Source organism: Catharus ustulatus, chromosome 1 (genome assembly GCF_009819885.2).
Source record: "Catharus ustulatus isolate bCatUst1 chromosome 1, bCatUst1.pri.v2, whole genome shotgun sequence".
Classification (NCBI taxonomy): Eukaryota; Metazoa; Chordata; class Aves; order Passeriformes; family Turdidae; genus Catharus; species Catharus ustulatus.
Genome location: NC_046221.1, coordinates 154,954,194 through 154,974,861, shown reverse-complemented (window position 1 = coordinate 154,974,861; position 20,668 = coordinate 154,954,194). Strand labels below are relative to the sequence as shown.

At 41.8% G+C, this 20,668-nt stretch overlaps 1 protein-coding gene across 1 annotated transcript; it reads left to right on the top strand.

The window, feature by feature from the left end:
- Positions 1-1,199: 1,199 nt before the first annotated feature.
- On the top strand, positions 1,200-18,301 carry OC90 (otoconin 90; the record flags this gene model as incomplete). The annotated part of the gene is made up of 14 exons (XM_033063580.2): positions 1,200-1,278; positions 1,484-1,543; positions 1,804-1,978; positions 4,251-4,363; positions 5,095-5,223; positions 6,853-6,894; positions 7,235-7,291; positions 11,011-11,061; positions 11,366-11,422; positions 13,319-13,465; positions 13,811-13,900; positions 15,512-15,686; positions 16,692-16,798; positions 17,283-18,301. Coding segments are annotated over 14 exons (1,593 nt in total), but the record flags the coding sequence as incomplete, so codon positions are not given.
- Positions 18,302-20,668: the final 2,367 nt, after the last annotated feature.

The window sequence follows — 20,668 nt, the reverse complement described above, 5'->3', positions numbered from 1 at the left end:
TGAGAAATTAATTGCTGGGAGCCTATGGCTGTTACCATGAAAATCTCGTTAACACCACAAAAGTTGTGGGCATCCTGAGAAAGCACTTATATATGATTTTAAAAAGAAAAAAAAAATCCTATTTTTCCTAATCCTTCGCTAAACATAAGTTAAGCCTCCTATCTAAAAACCCCAGTACTCTGCTTTACTCTTTTACACCTATATTTATTGCAGGAAAATGCAACACAACTGTCAGCTCTTTTCCAGAATTTTTATAAAGTAAAAGAACAGCTTTCCTAAAGCCAGTTATTCTGAGACATAAGTTATGCCACAAATTTGACATTATGGGCTTTTTTGGTTTTAAATATTTAAATTCTTGGACAGTAAATACCCTTTACTTACTATGTGTTTTTTAAAAAGCCAGGGTTAAATAAATCCAAAGTAATACACTGTCTTCTGAAATCGTGCAGAGGAAAAGAACAGGTCAAAAAATGGGAAGGGAGAGAACAAATATTAGATTTTACTCTAATTCTGGCCAACAGAAAAAATGAAAATCTTGAAAATATGCCAAATCTACCATGTCATCTTCAAAAGGAAGAGGAGATAATTAATTTAAAATATAAAGAGTTATAGGAAGAGAGACCATGAGCTAATAAGGCAATAGTCAAGATGCACTCAGAAAAACCAGATCACTTCAAATAACCCTGCTTCACATTATAGCACAGGTTACAGAGTATTTGGGACATAGGTGGGCACTAAACCAATTTTATATAATTCTACTAATTTGTCCCAGAAAGGGCTACTGCTCAGATAAGAACAGGAAGACAAGGGTGAGCTCATCCTCAGCAGCAATACCTGTTTAACAGAGCCTGGGCTTTGAGCTGGACTGGATGTGAATTACCAGGACACACCAGTCCACACCAGTACAATTATGGACTTCCCAGGGTGGGGGTAAAGCTGAGCAAGTTCTTCATGTCCTTCATAAATCAGCTTGCCAGTATAGAGAAATATTCAAAATACCTGCAGAGTGTCATAATGAAATGTATGTTGCTGGTTTATTGTGATATTTTGGGATTTGGTTTTTTGGGGATTTTTTTTGTTTTGTTTTGGTTTGGCTTTTTTTTTTTGTTGTTTTGTTTTTGGTTTGGTTTGGTTTAGTTTTTTGTTTGTTAGTTTGTTTTTTGGTTTTTTACTTTAAAATCTTTTTCTTCTCAAATTTATTTGCTGAGGTAGGTGGCCAAGAACTGGAGCCGCCAGCATTCCTGCCAGAGCTGCTTAACACACCTGAAAGAATCTTGAGTAAGAAAGGTTTAAGCTTTACTTTCTGCAATATTGCATGGCAGTGGGAATCCAAAAGCATCACAGGGAAGTGTGAGCAAATAGCTAGGAACTCATCTCAAATGGCTTAATAACTGAAGTGAGACCAGGGGAAGTCTGGGGACAGTTATTATCATTTATTTTTTTTACAAGTAAGCATGGTTTGTTTGTTTATTTTTTCATTTAGACAATGCCACACTCTTCAACGGAGTCTTTCAAAATGTGGAAAGTGTTGCATTATTTTTTGGTAAGTACCTGTTCCAATTGTACTTGAGCACTGAATAGAAATCCTGTGGGGTTTGTTTTTATATATTTACTAAGATGAAGCAGGGATTTTTGTGGCTGCAGATCTCCCCAAAGACCACTGCACACTAAACCCTGCTGAGTGTCAAGCAGTGCCCAATGTCCCTGCCTTGTTTGGGCTCTGTGTTCTTGCAAACATCATCTGTGTGACCCACACCTGCCTCACCTCCCTTCCCAGGTGTTTTATGGCTGTTCTCTTTCCAGACTGCCTGGGTTCTCACTTCACCTGGATACAGTCCATCTTCACTAACTTCCCTGCCCTTCTCAACTTTGTGAACAAAATGAAGTGTGTCACTGGGTTTTGTCCCAGGGATTTTGAAGACTATGGTTGCTCTTGCCGGTTTGAGATGGAAGGGCTCCCCGTGGATGAAGCTGATGAGTAAGTCATATCCATGAGAGGTCCTTTTCTGCCCTGACTGGCAATAAATGCCCTCATGATCTGATTAGCCAAAGCAAAACACCCGTATAAATGATTTAAAAACAGTAATAAAAAGATTTATTTGGGGGTAAGTAAGACCCACACCATCTGACTCTAGTGAGAGAAAATGTAACTTCAGGCCAGGACAATCAAATAGTTGTTCAATTTCATCAGCAAGAAATGTGAAAGGAAATTCAAAGAGAATCAAGATACATCTATGTCTGTGAAGAAAATAGGTTTTCCAACAATGTAATGTATTAATTCCCTGAGTGAAGACAGCAATGGCTCAGAAAGGGCTAAGTGTATAGATAGGTGGAAATTAATCCATCCACTCTGCAGCATATGATGGCTGGGAAAATGGAGATCTAACCCTGCTACTGGAAAAAAGCCATGGGACTTCTCTGTGAAAGGCTTTCTGAACAATTGTGATGACATCCTGAAACAGGAGCTCGAGTCAGTTCAATAATGGATTGATACCCAAGAGCTGAGCACCTGGGCTTTTGCTTCACTCAGCTTCATTTTAATGCAGAGCAGCACAAACCCAGAAACTGCAGAAACATCCATCAGCAGGTTTGTCCTGAGAATCACCCACACAGATAGTTTGTATTTACAAATTGTTTTGCAGCCCTGGGGTGAGGTTTCCCTATCAGCACAGAATTCCTACTGCAGTGTGCAGCAAACAGAGACTGATTATTGCTTTGCCACTGACAGAGATGTGCTCTTAGTTCAAGGGAGCCTCCAAAGTGGCTTGCATGTCTTTCCCAGGGAAAGTTCTCACAGTGTTGCAATTTTTTTTATTTCTTAGAAACTAGTTTTGGAGATCTTGGGGCTTCCCTGTGCCATTTCTGTTCCATAGAAAAGGGCTCAGTGCCTCACAGCAAGTTTTTAAGGCACTGAGAAGTACATGTGCCTGTAAGACCAACCTTTTCCCATTTCCCAGAGCAGCTCATTGTCATACCTCAATTAGGAGCCAAGTTTACCTCCACAGACCTTGTGAAAGAGAAGCAGGCCCAGAAAACCATCCATATCTTACAATGTTCTGCTTGCAAAGGGAAGCTAAACAGATTTTTGGATTAACTGTTGCAGTAAATGTTGACGCAATTTTGAATCTGTAAACAAGCAAGAAGTGCAGAGAGTTTGTGTTAGACTTCTTATGCAGTTAGAGGAGCTAACACCTCACTAGACCTCAGTTAGAGTCAGGAAAGTGTTGAGACATCACCAGTTAGGTGTTTAAAGCCCTGTTCCTGATGGAGCTCACAGATTTCAGCCTCATCTCTGGAACAAGCAGAATTTGTGGTGCAGAGGAGCCATCAGGCCTTTCTGCTGAAGGCTATTTGTTCTCACATTTTTTTACATACATTCCTTGGACTCCTTCTCTGGTTATGAAGACAAATTAAATATTGTGATCAGTATTTATTAATACAGTCAGTGATTTGATATGAAATTATTTCTGAATGTAGGAGGTGAAAAAGTGCATGTGTAGCCCAGAAAGGATCCCTAAAAGGGAGCCTGGCAAGGAGAAGGTGTCAGCCTTCCTGGAAGCTGGGTTTGGATGTTCGTGGTGTCCTTGCCTTCAGCATTGTCCAGGCCAGATGCAAGTCAAAAACAGAGCTGTGTTTTGAGTCCGTTTCTCTGAACTGAGGGTATTTCAATCTGAATCTAAGAGCAAGACCCTCTAATCTATGTAACAATTTTACCTTGAGTAAATGATGATTGTTTCACTGTGTTTCATTTACAACTATCAGTGCACAGAGATGTTGTGTAGATGACTTATCTGTACAAAGAGCTGAAGAGAGGAGAGAATTGAAGAAGACCGTGTTGCTTTAGTTGATTTTTAAATTTCCGTTCAAAGCTTAAGTGGCCCTGTAAACAATTTAATGTTGGTAGGACAGCAGGGGTGCAGGAAAACACAAAATTTCTGACTGCCTATGTTGTATAGTGGTAGGAGAAAACTGTTTTACTCCAGTGTGAAAAAAATATTTCACGGTCCTTTCCCCTCTCTAAAAGGTGCATTTCGATTGTGGTTGTTGCATAGAAGTACAAAAAATAGAGGATTAAATTTTCTGTATTTATGCAGTCTCAGTGAGACACAGGAATTCACATTGCAGAGCCATTAACCCTCCATGAGTGCCAGGTTCAGTGCAGTTCTCCAAATCCACAGTGAGAAAGGTTGGAACAGGACTGGATCCAAGTTAAGACAGCTCTTTGAGCTCTGTGTTATTTCCTTTTTAAGATGCTGCTTTCAGCACCGCAAATGCTACGAGGAAGCACTGGAGATGGAGTGCACGTGGGACCCATCAAAGATTTCTGCAGATGTCAGCTGCTCTACTAAAAACCTGACCTGTGGTGAGACTAACCTGTCAAAAGAGATTAATCAATCCTGGAACCTCACTGCAACCAGAAGTTTGTTCTGGTCTACCTGCCAAAAGTCATAGACAAATCAACCAGAAATCACCTCCACTTCCCAGAGCTCCTCCAACAGGCAGCCTCTTCCTGGGGTTTCCCTCACTTTGCAGGACCACTGGTCATTGCTTGAGATGTGTCCACACATCAGAAATGCAACAGATGTTGAGAATAGACCCGAAAAACAATTCTCTTCTGAGACATCAAGGCCTGATTTTTCTGCATTTTGAGGGATCAAATTCTTTTTTTCAGAGGGTCAGGCACACTCCCCAGCACCAGCACTGTCAGCAGTGAGGGCAGAGATCGTGTGCTGTAACAGGAGCTATTCCATGCAGTGCTGCTGCAGGCCTGACAAGAGTGCAGTGGGGTTCTTTAATGCCTAATAATAGGTAATTTAATTTTTTAAGTATTGGCTCTCAGAAAAGACTATGCTAGAACATGGTTTGAGGATACCAGCAAAGAGGAGCAGAATACCCAAACTAATACCCTTACATCCTATTTAAGCAACAATCTGATCCAATTTCCATTTCTTGTTTCAAATTAAAACCATTTTTGCACAGTATAAATAGGTTTCCACTAACAAAATATAGACACAAACCTTACAGGGAGGAAAAAGCAGAAGGTGGAAAAGATTTTTCAATAGTGCCTTGTTTGGAATTTTGTTTTGTTTCCAGACTCTGTGGATCCCTGTGAACTGTTCCTCTGCACCTGTGACAAAGATGCCATTGAATGCTTTGTGAATGCACAGATTAACTCCTCCTTGAATGGGCTGGATGTCTCCTCCTGCCCATCTCCAGTTACAGGTAACAACAGGGATCTGATGGACTGCCCCTTCCTGCCAGATTTTCTGCTGGCATCAAATGTGACCCAGAGAGAATGAAGCAGGAGATGGATGCTTTCCTGCCATACATCTGGTCTCTGTTTCATGTGTCCTGTCCATTTACTGCTACTTGGGCAAGTACCAGGAGAGAAGGTGGTGGCAGACTGATTGCTGTCCTGGAGCAGGGCCAGGAGAGCTTCTGAGCTGGGGAAGGGGGCTGGAGCCCAGCAGGAAAGAGGAGAAGGCTTGGGGGAGATCTTTTTGTGGAGCCCAGGAGGAAAGAGGAGAGGGCTTGGGGGAGATCTTTTTGTGGAGCCCAGGAGGAAAAAGGAGAAGGCTTGGGGGAGATCTTTTTGTGGAGCCCAGGAGGAAAGAGGAGAGGGCTTGGGGGAGATCTTTTTGTGGAGCCCAGGAGGAAAGAGGAGAAGGCTTGGGGGAGATCTTTTTGCTGTTCTCAATACCAAGTGTGGTGTGGGGAGAAGATGGAGCCAGACTTCCTGGAGGTGCACAGGGACAGGGCAAGAGGCAAGAGACAGAATTGCAGTAGGGAAATTCCAGTTAGATGCGAATTTTTTTTCTTCAGGAAGCTGGTGTCACCCAGAATGAATGAGTGATACTTGTGATGAGGTCACTAGCAAGAAATGCTGAAAATATTGCTTACCTAAATATTCCCATAAACCATTCAAAAACTCTCAGGAAAAGCAAAAACAGGCTTACTCTGTTCAGTTACTTGGTGTCTATTCTGGAAGGAAAAAATCCCTGCTAAGGAGGAAGGGGATGTTTATCCCCAAGGTCACTCACTGATCCATGCTCTGTAGCTGAAATTACAGCCTTGCAAGACCTGGATTAAAAACTTCATTCATATGGGCTGCAATCAGAGCATGGCAGGGGCAGGACCTCTGGGCTCCCAAGCTGAGGGAGATGTGAAAAAGCAGCTTTAGCTTTCCTAATACTTTGGCTTACAGTCACAGCCTCCAGTGCTAAGGACAGACAAACAGACACACCTGTATCACATCCTGGATGTGTGCACACCCCCCTGAGTGCATCACGGGAGAAGAAAATGCCCCAGGAAGGTTTGCATCAGAGCCAGGTTGTTGGCTTTTTAAAAGACAGTAATCTTTCACAGGGATCAGATATCCCTAATGTACAGTCTGGTAGATCCAACACTCTAAAAATAAAGGGGAAATTGTTTGGTGCTAACAGGAAGATCATGCTGATTTTGTCACTGCTGATAGATTGAAGTTCTTTAGATAGATTAGCTCACTGGATGTCTCTGCTAATTTTAGGTGCCTGTTTATATTTCTTGATGGGGGAAAGAAAAAAAGCAACTTTGAATGAAACATTTTCACTTAATGTTCACTTATGTTATGAACCTTCTGTGTAGCTGCTCTGTCCCGTTCTGACTTTAGGAAAAAAACCAACCCTATCTGATGAATCCACAGGCAAAGGATTTTGGTAGGTTCTGTATTACAGAGGAAGAAATGAGTGAAACAGGCATGTATTTGACTAAATCTTTGATTTAATAGGAATTCAATGGACTCCTGATTTGTATTATTCCGATCAAACAGTGAAAAAATCTCCTCACACTTTATTAGAGACTTTTCTCTTTCAGAAACAACCAGCAAGAGAGAGCTGACAACACGCCACATGGAGGGTAGGTCACTTCTGTAATTCTGTGTGGAATGTATTAAATTGAGACCAACCTATACCCAGAAAAATAAGCTGTGGAAATGGGAATTTAAAGAATGCTGACTGCTAGCCAATTCCTCTTGTTTGGGTTGAAACTATTTGGCATTATTTTTTTATTATTATACTGCATGTAGCAAAATAGAATTTAGTATCAGCAAGGTATAAATAGCAATGTTTTAATACTTCTGCTGTTATTTAGAAATAAGCTCCCTTTTGATGACTCTGATCACGTTATTCCATGATACAGTCTAAGGAGCACCTAAACTACGAGTTTCTGGAGTAAAAACTGTATTTTTCTTTTGCAGAGTTGGTTCATCAAGGGACTGATGAAACACAGGCTGCGACTGCATCTGTGGAAGAAGGTTTGCAACTTAGGGTGAAAAAACCCTGCTTTCACCTCCCAAAAGCTGAGAGAATACAGGATGTTTGCTTTCTTTCTGCCCTTCTAAAAGGACTGATGTAAAATTAGGTGTAATTTCTTGGTGATGGAACTCAAGATTGAACGGGAAGGTGCAATTTTTCAATTTGTGCATGTAATGTGTTTAACCAGTGTTTACAGAAAGTTTCCCAAGAGCTGAGAAGGAACGCTCTACAACAAAAGCTGTTTTTATCAAAATAGCCTTTCTTCCCTGGGAACACAGGTTGGAGCAGGTGAGCTGTTTGGCAGAGATGCCCTCTGTGGGTGCCAACCACTGGACCCACAGCCAATTTCATATTTCTTGTCTTTAAAAGATACTGAATTAATTAAGATCAAGCAGTAGCACGAGGAAATTCTGAGCATGGTTTGTGCCAAGGAGCCACCAGTTTGGTGATTTATTTACAGTAAATTCACGAATACAAGCCGCACTGAGTATAAGCCGCATCTCTGGGTGTTGGCAAATATTTCGGTTTTTGTCCATAGATAAGCCGCACCCGAATATAAGCCGCTCTGTCGTTCGCAGCGAGGACCCGCGTGCAATTAGTAACAGAACCGCGGGAGGGCGGGGTTTACTGGCTGAGCTAAGGCTGTGCAGGCTCGGCCCGCTAGGGGCCGCTGACGGGGTCAGGTGGGCCAGCCCGGTGCTGCCGCTCGGGGCCGGCCGCCGCTGCCCCTGGGCTCGGTCACCCCGGGTCGGCGCTGCCCCGCGGTGGCAGGCAGGGACGGAGCTTCCCCCGCTCCTACGGCAGCGGCGGCGGGCGGGGACGGAGGTTTCCCGCGCCCGTGGCGCCGGCGGCGGGCGCGGACAAAGCACCCCGCCTCCTCCCCGAGCCGCGGCAATGGCGGCGCCCCCCCCCCCCCCCCCCTCCCCTGGGCTGCGGCAGAGGAGGGAAGAAGAGAGCTCTCCCGCCTCTCTCCCCGCCCCCCGTGCTGCCTGCAGGGAGCCAGGGCAACACGGTAACACTGTAACAATTGCGAAATGCCGGCTTTTACTGGCCGGTGCTTGGCTCGGCACTCTGGCTGGCACGTCTGGGGTTGTAAATGTCAGAAAATTATTAATATATTAGCCGCACCCGACTATTAGCCGCACTTCCGGGTTTCCACCAAAATTTTTGTCAAATTGCTGCGGCTTGTATTCGTGAAATTACTGTACTTGTAACAAAGAGATCCAGGCTGAAACCTGTTCACCCTGGAGCCTCCTTGGTGAGTCTCTAAACCACATAAACCACAAGACCAAGTGGTTCTCATGAAAGTTTTTGTGGTTTTTGGTTTATTTTTTTTTTTTTGCTACAACCAATGGTTGTTTTATGAGGAGTGGGTACTTGCAAAACCTCACTGCTGCAGTGTGAGAATCTGTTCTCTTGCCTGCATGGTGATGCAGAAGCACCCAAAGCCCTTGGTAGCTCTGGTAGGGGACACCTTGCATGAGAGGGCCAAGATGTGAAGTATAGAGGGACACCAGTCTTGGACTATTACCCAGTTTAGCTGCTGCACTCTTTTGTGGCTCCATCACAAGCAAAGGCACTCTGCTGTTAAGGGAGGAGTGGCATCAGAGCTGTTTGGAAATGGACTGGGGGTGCTGATCCACAATTGCCTCAATAGGAGCCAGTGTGTGCCCAGGGGGCCCAGAAGGCATCCTGGCCTGTGTCAGCAATAGTGTGACCAGCAGGACCAGGACAGTGATCACCAGTGCATCATGAGGCTGCACTTCCAGTGCTGTGCTTTGTTCTATCCCTCATTTTATAAAGGACATTGAGGGGCTGGAGTGTGTCCAGAGAAAGGCAATAAGGCTTGTGAGAGGACTAGAGAACATTTTTTATGAGTGGCTGAGGCAGATGGGTTTGTTTAGCCTTGAGAAGAGAGGCTCAGGGGGACCTCAGTGCTCTCTACAACACTTGACAGGAGGGTGTAGTGAGGTGGGGGTTGGTCTCTTCTACTGTGCCTGCAGGGAAACAATCAGAGGAAATGTCCTTAAAATGAGACAGGGGAGGTTCAGATTAGGTATTAGAAAGACTTTTTTTGCTGTTCAGGTGCTAAGACATTGGAATAGGCTGCCCAGGGAGGTGGTGGAGGTGTTGAAGAGGTGTCTGGATCTGGTGCTGAGTGATGTGGTTCAGTTGTTCAGGGGCTCCAGGGCAGTGCTGGGCTGGCAGCTGGATTGGGTGATCTGAAGGTCTCTTCCTATCTTGAGATTCCATGATTCTCTGTTCATAGACCCCATATCTGCCAAGTACACAAGAAACATGCACTGGATATGTGCAACCAGGCCACAGCTTAACCCAGAAAATGCCAAAGTGGTTTGTTTTGGAAGGAGCCTTAGAGAATATCTCACTCTAAACCCCCCTGCCCACAGCAGGGGAGAGGTGAAAAGCTGATTTTTTTTGAGAACCTAAGAACCTGATTTCAAGCTTTAGTATGCTCCTCTGTGTGTGCCATGGCCCTAAGTGTGAATCTGGAATAATGAAAACCACATGGAATTTTTTTTTTCTTTTTAAAAAACAACATTTCTGACTTTTAAAGGTTTGTGGGTTTATTTGTTTGGCGGTATTTTGTTGTTGTTGTTGTCGTTGTTTTTTATTTTTAAATAGCAGCACATGCACAAGTGTAGGTCCCTGAAAAGGCTTTATGCTGAATGGAAGTGCTGGCTGTTCCTTCATCTCTCTCCTGTATTATCAGTTTTTTACCATATTTTTCATTCTCGCCTAGCAGCAGCTCCAGTGTTGGTTCACATTTTTCTATCTGTTTCTGGGACACTTTGTAGCAGCAAACAGAACTCCTGAAGGAATTAGAGCATCTGTATTTGCACTTCTGTAGCAATCTTTTACTTCCTGAAGAAACAACTGCTCCTGCTCCCTAATGAGGCACAGACCATCATATGGCTCCAAGTATTGCCAAGGAATAAAATCCTGTATTAGGAATTTCAGGAAGCTAAAAAGAACACAGAAAATACTTCTAATCAGTCTTTGAAGGAAACATTTGGAGAACCACTAACTATTTAACTATTTGTCTCCTGTTTAAGCCCAAAGAAGTTTTAACATTGACAACTATGGAAGCTGTATTAAATCAAAACTCAGTATTACTGAGAAACTCATTCAAAGGCAAACAATTCTTCACATCACAACATCATAACACAGGAAAATGTGCAGATGGTTTTTTAGATCATTTGATGTTATGTTTATAATTTATCAAAAGGCAGCTGAGAAAACAAATAATTTTATCAGGTAAAGAAATAAGTTAGAGGTTAGGAAGCTATTTGGACTTACTGCTGCCCATCCATACCTGACTTTCAGTGCAGGTAAACACAAAATGTTCACAAGGAACGTGGCATCCTTCTGTGCACAACACTGGGATGCCACACCTAATCCTGTTTGGCCTATTTGTCTGTCAAATGGACTTAATATTGAATTTCCCAATTCAGTCATATTTATGCTGCTTCTTTCATGGAGCCATAGAATCCTGTGTTAGTGCTATGTACATTATTTGCATGCAATCAGATTAATTTATCAGTATCCTTTTGTCTATAACCAGTGAGAAAAATAGGCAAATGTCAATCCATGATACCTCTGGATTTTCCTGTTTTCAGAAAAAGATCTTCTCAGCAGCCTGACTGTTCATAACTGCTGGCAATGTTTTTCCTGAGTTTATATTTTCTATTTTCAACAGTGGTTTCTTTTAAGCCCCATGACAGAGTCTTGGCAACTTCCAAAGGCAGAGGTAAGAGTCATTAAACATTTGTTGACAAATTTGGCACTCTTGAGTCCAGGTGAAGATGGATTTTCATTTATGAAGCTCTGTGGTGTCACAGTCAAAAATCTTTAGCACAGGATTTCTGGATAATATTTCTTTTGCTGACTTGCACATCTGTCAGCAAAACACTTAGCTTCTCCTAATTACCATCTTTATAAATCCAGACTGTTTGGTTTAGCTTTATAAGGCTTTAAGTAAAAGTAATTTCAGAAATGCATAGCAGAAATTCAGCTGGCAGGTCACTACCATGATGCTTCTGTTTTTTGTACAGTTACTTCAAGGGACCAGAGAGGCACAGCTCCTGCTCCCCCCATCCTCCCAATAAAAGGTCAGTGACCCTCAGTTTTCCTCTTTCTTTGACTGACACAGTAATTCATAATCTAAAAGTGTCACAGTTAAAATTCTGTGCATGGTAGTAGCAACAGGGCTGTTGGAGAATCAAATTTAGATCAGGGTCAGATAGCAGATACACAAACAATAAAACCTGGCTGAGAAGCATTAGCTGTTCCTTGCCTCCAGCCACTCATTTGCACTCCTCATCCAAGTATTTCTGAAAGCCTCTCCACATAAGATTTTATGACATAATGGTTGTTTCTGTAAATTACATTCTCAGCATCTGCTGCCAGAAGGGTTCATTTGGATTCTGCCTCCTCCTTTTTTATGGACAATTTAATGGAACTCTCTCCCAATCTAAAACTTACTCCAGCTTTCACAGGTGTCCATGCTTTGAGCACAGCCTCATCAGTAGGTACAGCTGAAAATGGAGCACCTTGGTAGATCTGGAAGTTTCCTGTGAGCCCTTTTGTGTAGAAAGGACTATCCAGGCAGGCTGAAATCCACCAGAAAAATGTCAGAGAAAACTGCACAAGGAGAGTAGAAAGCAGTCATTTTTTTGACTCTGACTATACCATCTGAACAATACTCCATCTCCACCTCAATGAATTCAGCATTACTGGACAAAATCTGGTCAAAATCACCAAATGCTCTCTTACGTTAACTTGACTGTATCAGAAAATCTGTGTATTGTGTTGCAGGTCTGCATGGCCCCAGGAGATTATTTGTGATATCTATTCTTAGTTAAGTGTAGAATTTCCCAAACTCTGGTTTTATTTTTCACATCCAGCAGGAATAACTTCCATTTCAACATTCCACTGCCAAACAAAGTGGCATCAAATGTGCACCTTGCTGAGCTATCAAAACCAGTGTGTGACTATTGATCCCTTTCTGACACCTTTCATGGGCTTTGCTGTGTTCTTAGCAGTACTTTCATTTCTTTTAATCTATTTTTTTATCTTGTGTCAGGTTATTTCCAGCACATACTAAAACCAGAACATCAGAGGGATAAACTTAATGAATTTGAGTTTAGTCCAATTAATAAATTCAGCCAAAGAATTTAAAAGGAAAGATTTAAAAATATGAAAATGCATGCTTATTAGTATTTTCAAAGTATTTATTTTGTGAAATACCTCATTGTTCATATTTACATTTAGAAAAAAATGAAATCACTTGATAATAGTGTTATAATTTATAATTTAGTTTATATATAAGAAGGTTTAAAAAGTAAGAAAAATATTTTAAGTACCTCCAAATTCAACAAAACATTCCTGATCAACAATAAAGTGTCAAATAATCTAAAATAAATACCAATTTAATTTTAGGGATAAAGAACCTCCTGAAAACAATTATTTGTCAATTTATTTTCCCATCAGTGTTCCTTGTGGTTACAACCAGTAAACCCTTCAGTCACCCAGTTCTGCATCAGTCAAATAATTTCCTCCTTTCACTTATGTTACTCTCAGTTTTAGAAACCTCAGGTGAACAGACACTTTTAAAAGCAATTTACTCAGCAAATGACATCTCATGACATCTCACCTGTACTTTATCTCTCAGTACAGCTGACTAAGCAGCAAACAATACAATTTTCAGCACCTGGCAGAGCTCTTTGTCTCAGTACAAAAAGAATTTTTAAAAAACCCAAACAGCAGTTAAACTGTTCATAGTTAACTCCAGTCCTTTCTTCTGAAAGGTAAGAAATGTGAATAAATGACCAGTGTGGACACACTGCTTTTCCAATTTTCCTCTTAGATATTCCTTCTCTATGACTGACCATCAATTCACACTCGTTCTGCCTGAGGATATTACTCTCACCAGCTATCTAAAATTAAAATCTTACTGTTTATTTTCTATTTCTTCTTCTGCTTTCTTTTTTCTGCTTATTCAGAAGAAGTTGGATTTATGGAACCTTTGGGCTCAGTAGAAGAGATAACCACCTCCCCAGCCTCATTCCCAGGAGATAGCAAGTCAATGCAAGTCAAAATTGTTCCCACCAACAAGAGTCCTGCAGGCACACCTGCAAGGACAAAAGGAAAAGGCAAGTGAAAAATGAATTACACCTTTTCTAATTCAGAGAACTCCCCTATTACTGTTCACAGCTATCTGGGGAGTCAGCATTTTTCATGGATATATAGAATGAAACTATTATGGTTATTTAAATCTGGAGGTTACATACAGGATGTATAACACTGCCCTGGAAAGGTCAGCTCACTGCCACCAGGAAACATTAACTAATCATTAATAAACAGCCTCCCACTAAGAATTAACAAATTATTAAAGGCTGCAGTTGGTAATTGTTTAGAATATGCACTTTTGGACACATTCCTGAAAGAAGTGCTTATTCTACCTTCACAAGTCCAATCTATCCATTTGTCTTCTCCAGAGACAGGCCCTGTAAGGGGTGGCCTGAGCACAGCCTCCTCTGGAATAGCTCTGGACCTGGGACTGTCTGAGAGAGGACCTGCAGGAAAAGGTAAATAAAGGGGTTTTTTCTCCATTACATCTGATGAAGTTTTCAGCAATCCCTACACTAAAAGCAGGTATGTATTACATATAAATACATAATAAATAAATATTTACAGTTAAATAAGCGCACATGTATTGGTACTTAGAAGAACAGGAGGTGGAGACATCTGCAAAAGCTTCCATCATTTTAACCACTTCTGCCAATATGCTGTCAGTCACACTTGTAAAAACTACTTATTATTAGCTTGTAAGTTCATTTTTCATATATTGCAGTGTCTAAAATGAGCTCGAGGAATGTTTTTCCCTGGTTTTGTTTGTTGGAAATAATTTAACCACATCTTTAAGTTATTTTGTTTTATAAATAGAAGCAGCAAAAATAGGAATTGTCCTGCTCTTCATTCTGACCTTTTGACATAGTCTTGTCAGTCAGACTTTTTCTCACCATTTCTGAATCTGTTCCAATTCCTGCTCAGAGATCCTAAGACATTTCAGACCTGCCACAGCCATAAATCCACACTGAAGGACTGTCTCATCCATCTTTTTAGGCTTCCCAATGGAGAGAAGCATCCCTGGAACTGGAAAAGAGCAGAAGAATCACCCCACCTTTCACCAAACTGGAAAATTCTATTTTAAAATATCAGCTTTTTAGAGAGCAGAGATCAATTCTCTGAACCTGTGATTTATTCAGTGAATTAACATGAATGAGTCAAAACCCAAGAAGGCACACGGGGCAGAATTTCCTGTTGGAGACAGTAACCCAGGATTGATACTGACAGGAGCAGGGAAACAGTCTAGAGCTGCAGAGGGGAAGATGGGATTACACATGGGAGAAAGGAGGATGCAGAGGGAACAGAAATCTTCCCTCCCTCCTCTTCCTCCTCTCCCTCCTTCTCCTGCAATCCAACCATCAGCCCTTTCCATCCTTTCCCTGGCAAATTCCCAGAAGAGGTCCTTTTGATGTCTTTTTCCTGATATGGAACACTGTGTTCTTTCAAATCTTATGAATAATTACCACAATATCAGTTCTTTGTGAGTAGAAGGAGCCACAGAGACATTAGGATTGGGATTTGGTGATGCCAAAACCTCAGCAGCACAATAGCCATTACAATAGATCACTCCTGCATTTGGTCTAGGGGCACCATAGCTCAAATTGAACTGTATTTCAAATGAGAACAACAAAAAAAGTTGTTTCCTTCAGCAAAACATGGTCACGGCCACAGCTATCACTGCAGAAGAACAAGAGGTTAGGACTGTATTTTCTAAATAACCAAGACAGAAACCACTGAATGCTCAGCTGAGTTTGAATATTACAAAAGAAAAAATTACTTATGAAAGATTACAAAGGATTGCTAATTATTCTCACTGCAGTCCAATTTGACTTGTATGTTCTATCTTCATAGGGATCTTTCTCCCCTTTAAATATTGCCTTGCCCCTTTGCTGTCTTGCTCATTCAGCAGTATTCTAAGAGCCATAATTCATGGACTGAAGCAATAATTTAGAGAAGGTAAAATCTTGTCCTTCAAAGTTTCTGATAGCTCTGAAAACACTTGTATCTTCACAAGAGAGCCCTCAAGCAGTGAAAACAATGATGTGTCAAATGACAACTTTGCTTTGCAGTGTGCCAGCGCCTGACCTTTCTGCAAGAGAGAGGACGTGGGAGAGCGCAGAGGGAGCTGCCCCAGCTTGGAGAAATGCTGTTCTGTTTAACTGAACGATGCCCAGAGGAATTTGAGTCTTATGGCTGCTACTGTGGCCAAGAGGGGAGAGGTGATCCCATCGATGCACTGGACAGGTGTGGGCTCCTCTGTATGTGCCATTAACTGTGGTGTTATTGTGGTGCCAAGGAAGACCAGTACATCATTTTTGGGCATTGTATAGCTATCTAGCAGTAGTCAACTCACATTTTGGGAGAAAAAATCCACTTAAATAAATTAAAAACAAAAGACTCTAATGTGACTAAACCACATTCTAGTGTTGTTTCAATGTTTTGGAGAGAACTTATTGATTCAATTAAAATAAGAAAGGAGAATGATGGGAGGTAAACAGAGCAGAAGGAGCACATCAAATAGATGAGGGTAAGGGTCACAGTGAAACTTGGCTAAGAGGTGGCTTGGAAAGTGACTTATGAAGAGAAGAATTAACATCCACCCAGGGCACAGTGTCCTCCAGAAGGGAGCAGAGCTGGAGCAAAGTTCTGTTGGAGCTGCAGCCAAGGGCCAGCATAGCTGATGATGAGGGGCAGTGCAGAGAATTCCACAAATAAAAGTGCCTCTGGGAGCATTATATTTACAGCTAAAAATCCCTTCCTCTGTGGAAGTTCCTAACAGTTGGGGCACATAATTCTAAGTACAGAACAAACCTTTTTCCTGCACTCACACACAAGCAAGACAGCCCACACATGAGAAATTGGATTAGATGATGGCATGATCTGGGTATCATGATGCAGTTTTCAGATTTCCAGCAAAGATTTGTACACTAGAAGACACTTCTCATGGCAAAACAGGTCATGGTTACAACATGGTAATTACGTGTCTGTCTTAAAATTAAAACACACCACTGTTAAACATATGACACAAAAGGAATTAGGAAGAGGGAAATGAAAGTAGGAACAAGTATAGGAAGAAAGTAGGAACAGCTTGGGTTGTTTTTTGTTCTTCATAGAAAAAAAAAAAAATCTAGAGTATGAAAACTAGAATTTTTTTAATTTTAATGGGTATTGAAAATAAAGACACACATAGTTGTGAGCATTTGGGGATTCAGAAGACTAAGTATTTTCTACTTCTACTGCTGATTTTAGATGCTGCTTCTCTCATCACTGCTGTATGGAGCAAGTTAAGAAACTTGGATGTCATGCAGAAAGGAATTTGAGATCTGAAGTTGTATGTTTAGATCACACTCCAAAATGTAAGTTTGTGTGAGAGGAAATTCTCGTGTCCTGATGGCAGTGTATCAACATAATGGACTGAATGATACCATGACAGAGCTGCTAGGGCTGAGTACGGAGACAGAAATATTTAGCTTACAAAAAATTAAGAGTGCTTACTATAAAATTGAACTTTTTTCCTAGTTGAGACACAGACTATTACACTGCTGTGTATGTAACCAGGTTAGGCTGAGAAAATTACATTCAGACATCTTATGATTGCAGACAGAAGTCAGCTATTTGTGTATTTACATTCACTAATTCAACTAAAGCCAGCAGAACCTTCCACTGCCCAGCACCTTGGTGTCAAGCTTTTGTTTAGGTAATTAATGGTGACTTTGGGGACTAAAACTCATGGCAGATTTGAAAATTTTTATTTTTAAAGGCTGCAATTTACCTGTGGTAAATTATACATGAAGTAAGTTTGATGTCTTTCAAACATTAATTGTGAAACTTCTCTTTCAGGCATTGGCTGGAGCACGTGTGAGAAGCTCCTCTGTGCCTGCGACAAGGCTGCGGCTGAGTGCATGGCCTCTGCCTTCTTCAACGAGAGCCTGAAGCTTCCCCACGGGCAGCTGTGCCGAGAGGAGAAGCTCTCCTGCCCAGGTGGCCCTGCTGAAAGGCCTCCAGCAGGCACAGAAACAGGCACAGGGGGTTCCAGCTCTGAGGAGAGCAGTGAGGAGGAAGGAGCCCTGCGCAGCGGGTTCCGAAGAGCCAAGAGAGGGACGCAGCAGCACATTGGGAACTCCAGAACTGTGGGACACGAGGGCAGATAAGCACCCACCTCCAGGGGCTTGGCAGCTGCCAAACACTGAGTACCTGCTCCTTATCCTCTGCACACTGCTTCACACTCTCCAGCACACAAATGACGTAATCATAGACTAGGATTAGGTGTTGGACTGTATTAACTTCTTACTGTAGGGAAGGTCAGCACTATGGACCATCCATCTTAAATAACTATTTGGCAGTGTTCTATATAATTTCACTTGATTTTTTATGTAAAAACTCTTATGATCAGACTGACTTCTGTTAACTGTGCACTTGGTTCAGACTGGATCTTGCTGATGGTGGCCAAGTATGCCAGGTTTTTAATTAAACCAACTAAGCAACTACTCCAAATTCTTCTGCAAACATTCTTCCTTTACTGAGCTTAGCAGGAAACCCAGAAGCAAAGATAAAGCAATTACATGAAAATCAGGTCCTTTTTTCATTCCTGTCTATAGCTATGTGTGACTTCCTTCTGAAGGCAACAGAAGGTCCAAAATGCTGGACAGACCCTCCTCTTAGAGAAGTCTCTTCCCTCCCTGGGGCCCAACTTAAGGACATGAGCAGGAAACTTCCCAGCCTGGTACAGCCCTTGGATGTTACTTGTTATTGCTCTTCCATGTTGGGGGTGATGAAGTCACAACGTGCAGTCCCAGGGAGATCAAAAGAGACTTCAGTGCCTTGGAATGGCTGATCAGGAAATGTGGAGCACAGGTCATTTTTTCCCCTAGCTTTGCAGCAACAGACAGACCCAGTCTATCAATACTTGGCTACATGGCTGGGGTCACAGCCAGAATTTGGGTTTTCTTGGTAATGGGATGATCAGCACAGCACCAGACCAGTTTGTGTCAGATGTGATTCATGTTTCTCACACAGGCAAGAGGGTCTTTGCTCATGAGCTCTCAGGGCATACTGTCAGGCTTTAAGACAGACTTGAAGGGAGAGAGGTGTAATATCAGGCCATGAGAAACCTCTAGAGATCCCTCCCAACCTATTATATGACTCACCAACACTTCCTAGAACCAAAAATGTTGCTACAAACCTCCCAGTGATTCAGCTGCTCTAAAAGGTCTGGATTTCTTCTCCATCATCTTGTTCTAGGGCTGAACTTACTCACAAAGTATTCCTACAGATCTATGACTGTATCCTCATGCTGGGTGCAGAGATGCTGCCCTTGTTCTTCCAGATCCTGCAGCAGTTCACTAAACCCCAGCATCTGATCCTGTGTGAACAGAACAGTGTGAGAACAGCAGGTGAAAATGCCTGTGAATGTTCTTGAATGAGCAGTTTATATTCTATAAACTTGAGCAGTTTATATTCTATAAACTTCTGGATGGTGGTATGTTACCTTCCTACATTAAAAGTGCAAAGGGTTACTACAGCACAAAAATGCCCCAAACAAAACCCTAAACAAACAAATAAAAAAGCAAACACTACCAACCCCCTGCAAAGTGCAAACAAACAAACAAACAAACAAAAATCCTACCACACAAACTCCCAAAATAAACCCCAAAGGTATTCAGTAGTGAATCCCTCCAGATCCCAGCGGCTACACCATCAGTACCAGTGAAAAAACCAACACAACAAAAATACTTTCTTTAAGGGAAGTCAGAGAGGTCAGATAAGCAACGTGAGAAATTTTATTTGCAGACAAGATTTTAATTAACTCCCCCTTGATGCTGTACAGAAAAAGGATATCTCAGTACCGAAGCAAAACACTAAAACTGCAAAATGCTCATTTTTGTCCTATGATGAGGATGAGATCTGCATTACATTGCAACTTTTATAAAATTTTATTATAGAGATGAAAAATTATTTTACATTTCACAGAATTTATAAATAAATATTGCAATGAGAAAGTGAAATGAATAATGAGCTGAAATGTAGAAAACTGGCCTGTAAACAAGTGAATTAATTGCACTGTAAGAGTAACAATAACATCAGTTCATCTCTGACAAGAGTGGTGCTGTTGCTCTTTACACTGCACCTTAAAATAAACTCCCATTCCTTTCTGCTAATTATTACTACCTTCATGGTTATGCAGTCACTCTACAATGCTGAATTTTCTGACTGCAGAGATAGGGATGGATCACTTAATCAATCACGCAAAAGTAAAATTACAAAATAAATATGCCGTTGTTCAGGCAGTGTTATCATTAATTCCTTTGAGCTTTTTTCCCCAGTATTTTTTATTTCAGGAAGAGTTTAACACCCAAATTGTGCCCTAATTACTACCACATGAATTGTGTTGATAAAGTGAAGTCCTAAATAATCTAGTCATGATTAGCTACATCTATTCGTAATCAGAGATCAGTGCTAAAATAATTTTAAAAATGACAAGCAGATAAAAAAGAAACATGTTAGCATAGCTTTTTTCTTTCTTCTCTCATTCTCAGTCACTTTACACCATATTTTTCATAGATTTGGGGCACAGCTGACCAAAATCTAGCTGTTTCCCAAAAGCAAACAACTAATTTATTAACTACTAATCTACAAATATTTCCTACTTCAGTATTTTAACTTTTTAAGCACTGAATTGTTTGCCTGGCCCATGGGCAGGAACACCTTTCATTAGGCCAGGTTGCTCAAAGCCCCATCCAACCTGGCCATGAACACTTCCACAGCTTCTGTGGGCAGCCTGTTCCAGTGCCTCACCACCCTCACAGGAAAGAACTTCTTCCTAATATCTAATCCTATTCTTTCAGTTTGAAGTCATTCCTCCTTGTCTTATCACTGCATGCTCTTGCCCAAAGTCCCTCTTCAGCTCTCCTGCATCCCTTTTAGGTACTACAAAGTGCTATAAGGTTTCCCCAGAGACAAGGGAAATTATGTTTCTCCAGGATGAACAGCCCCAACTCCATCTGTCTCCATAGCAGAGATGCTCCAGCCCCTTGATCAGCTTTGTGGCCTCCTCTGACAAGTCAACATCTTTCTTGTTTTGGGGGCTCCAGAGCTGGCTGCAGGACCTCAGGCTGCAGGACCTCAGGTGGGGTCTCACAAGGGCACAGCAGAAGGGACAATCCTTTCCCTTGCCCTGCTGCCCATGGGGCACTGGGTGCAGCCCAGAACACATTTGGTTCCTGGGC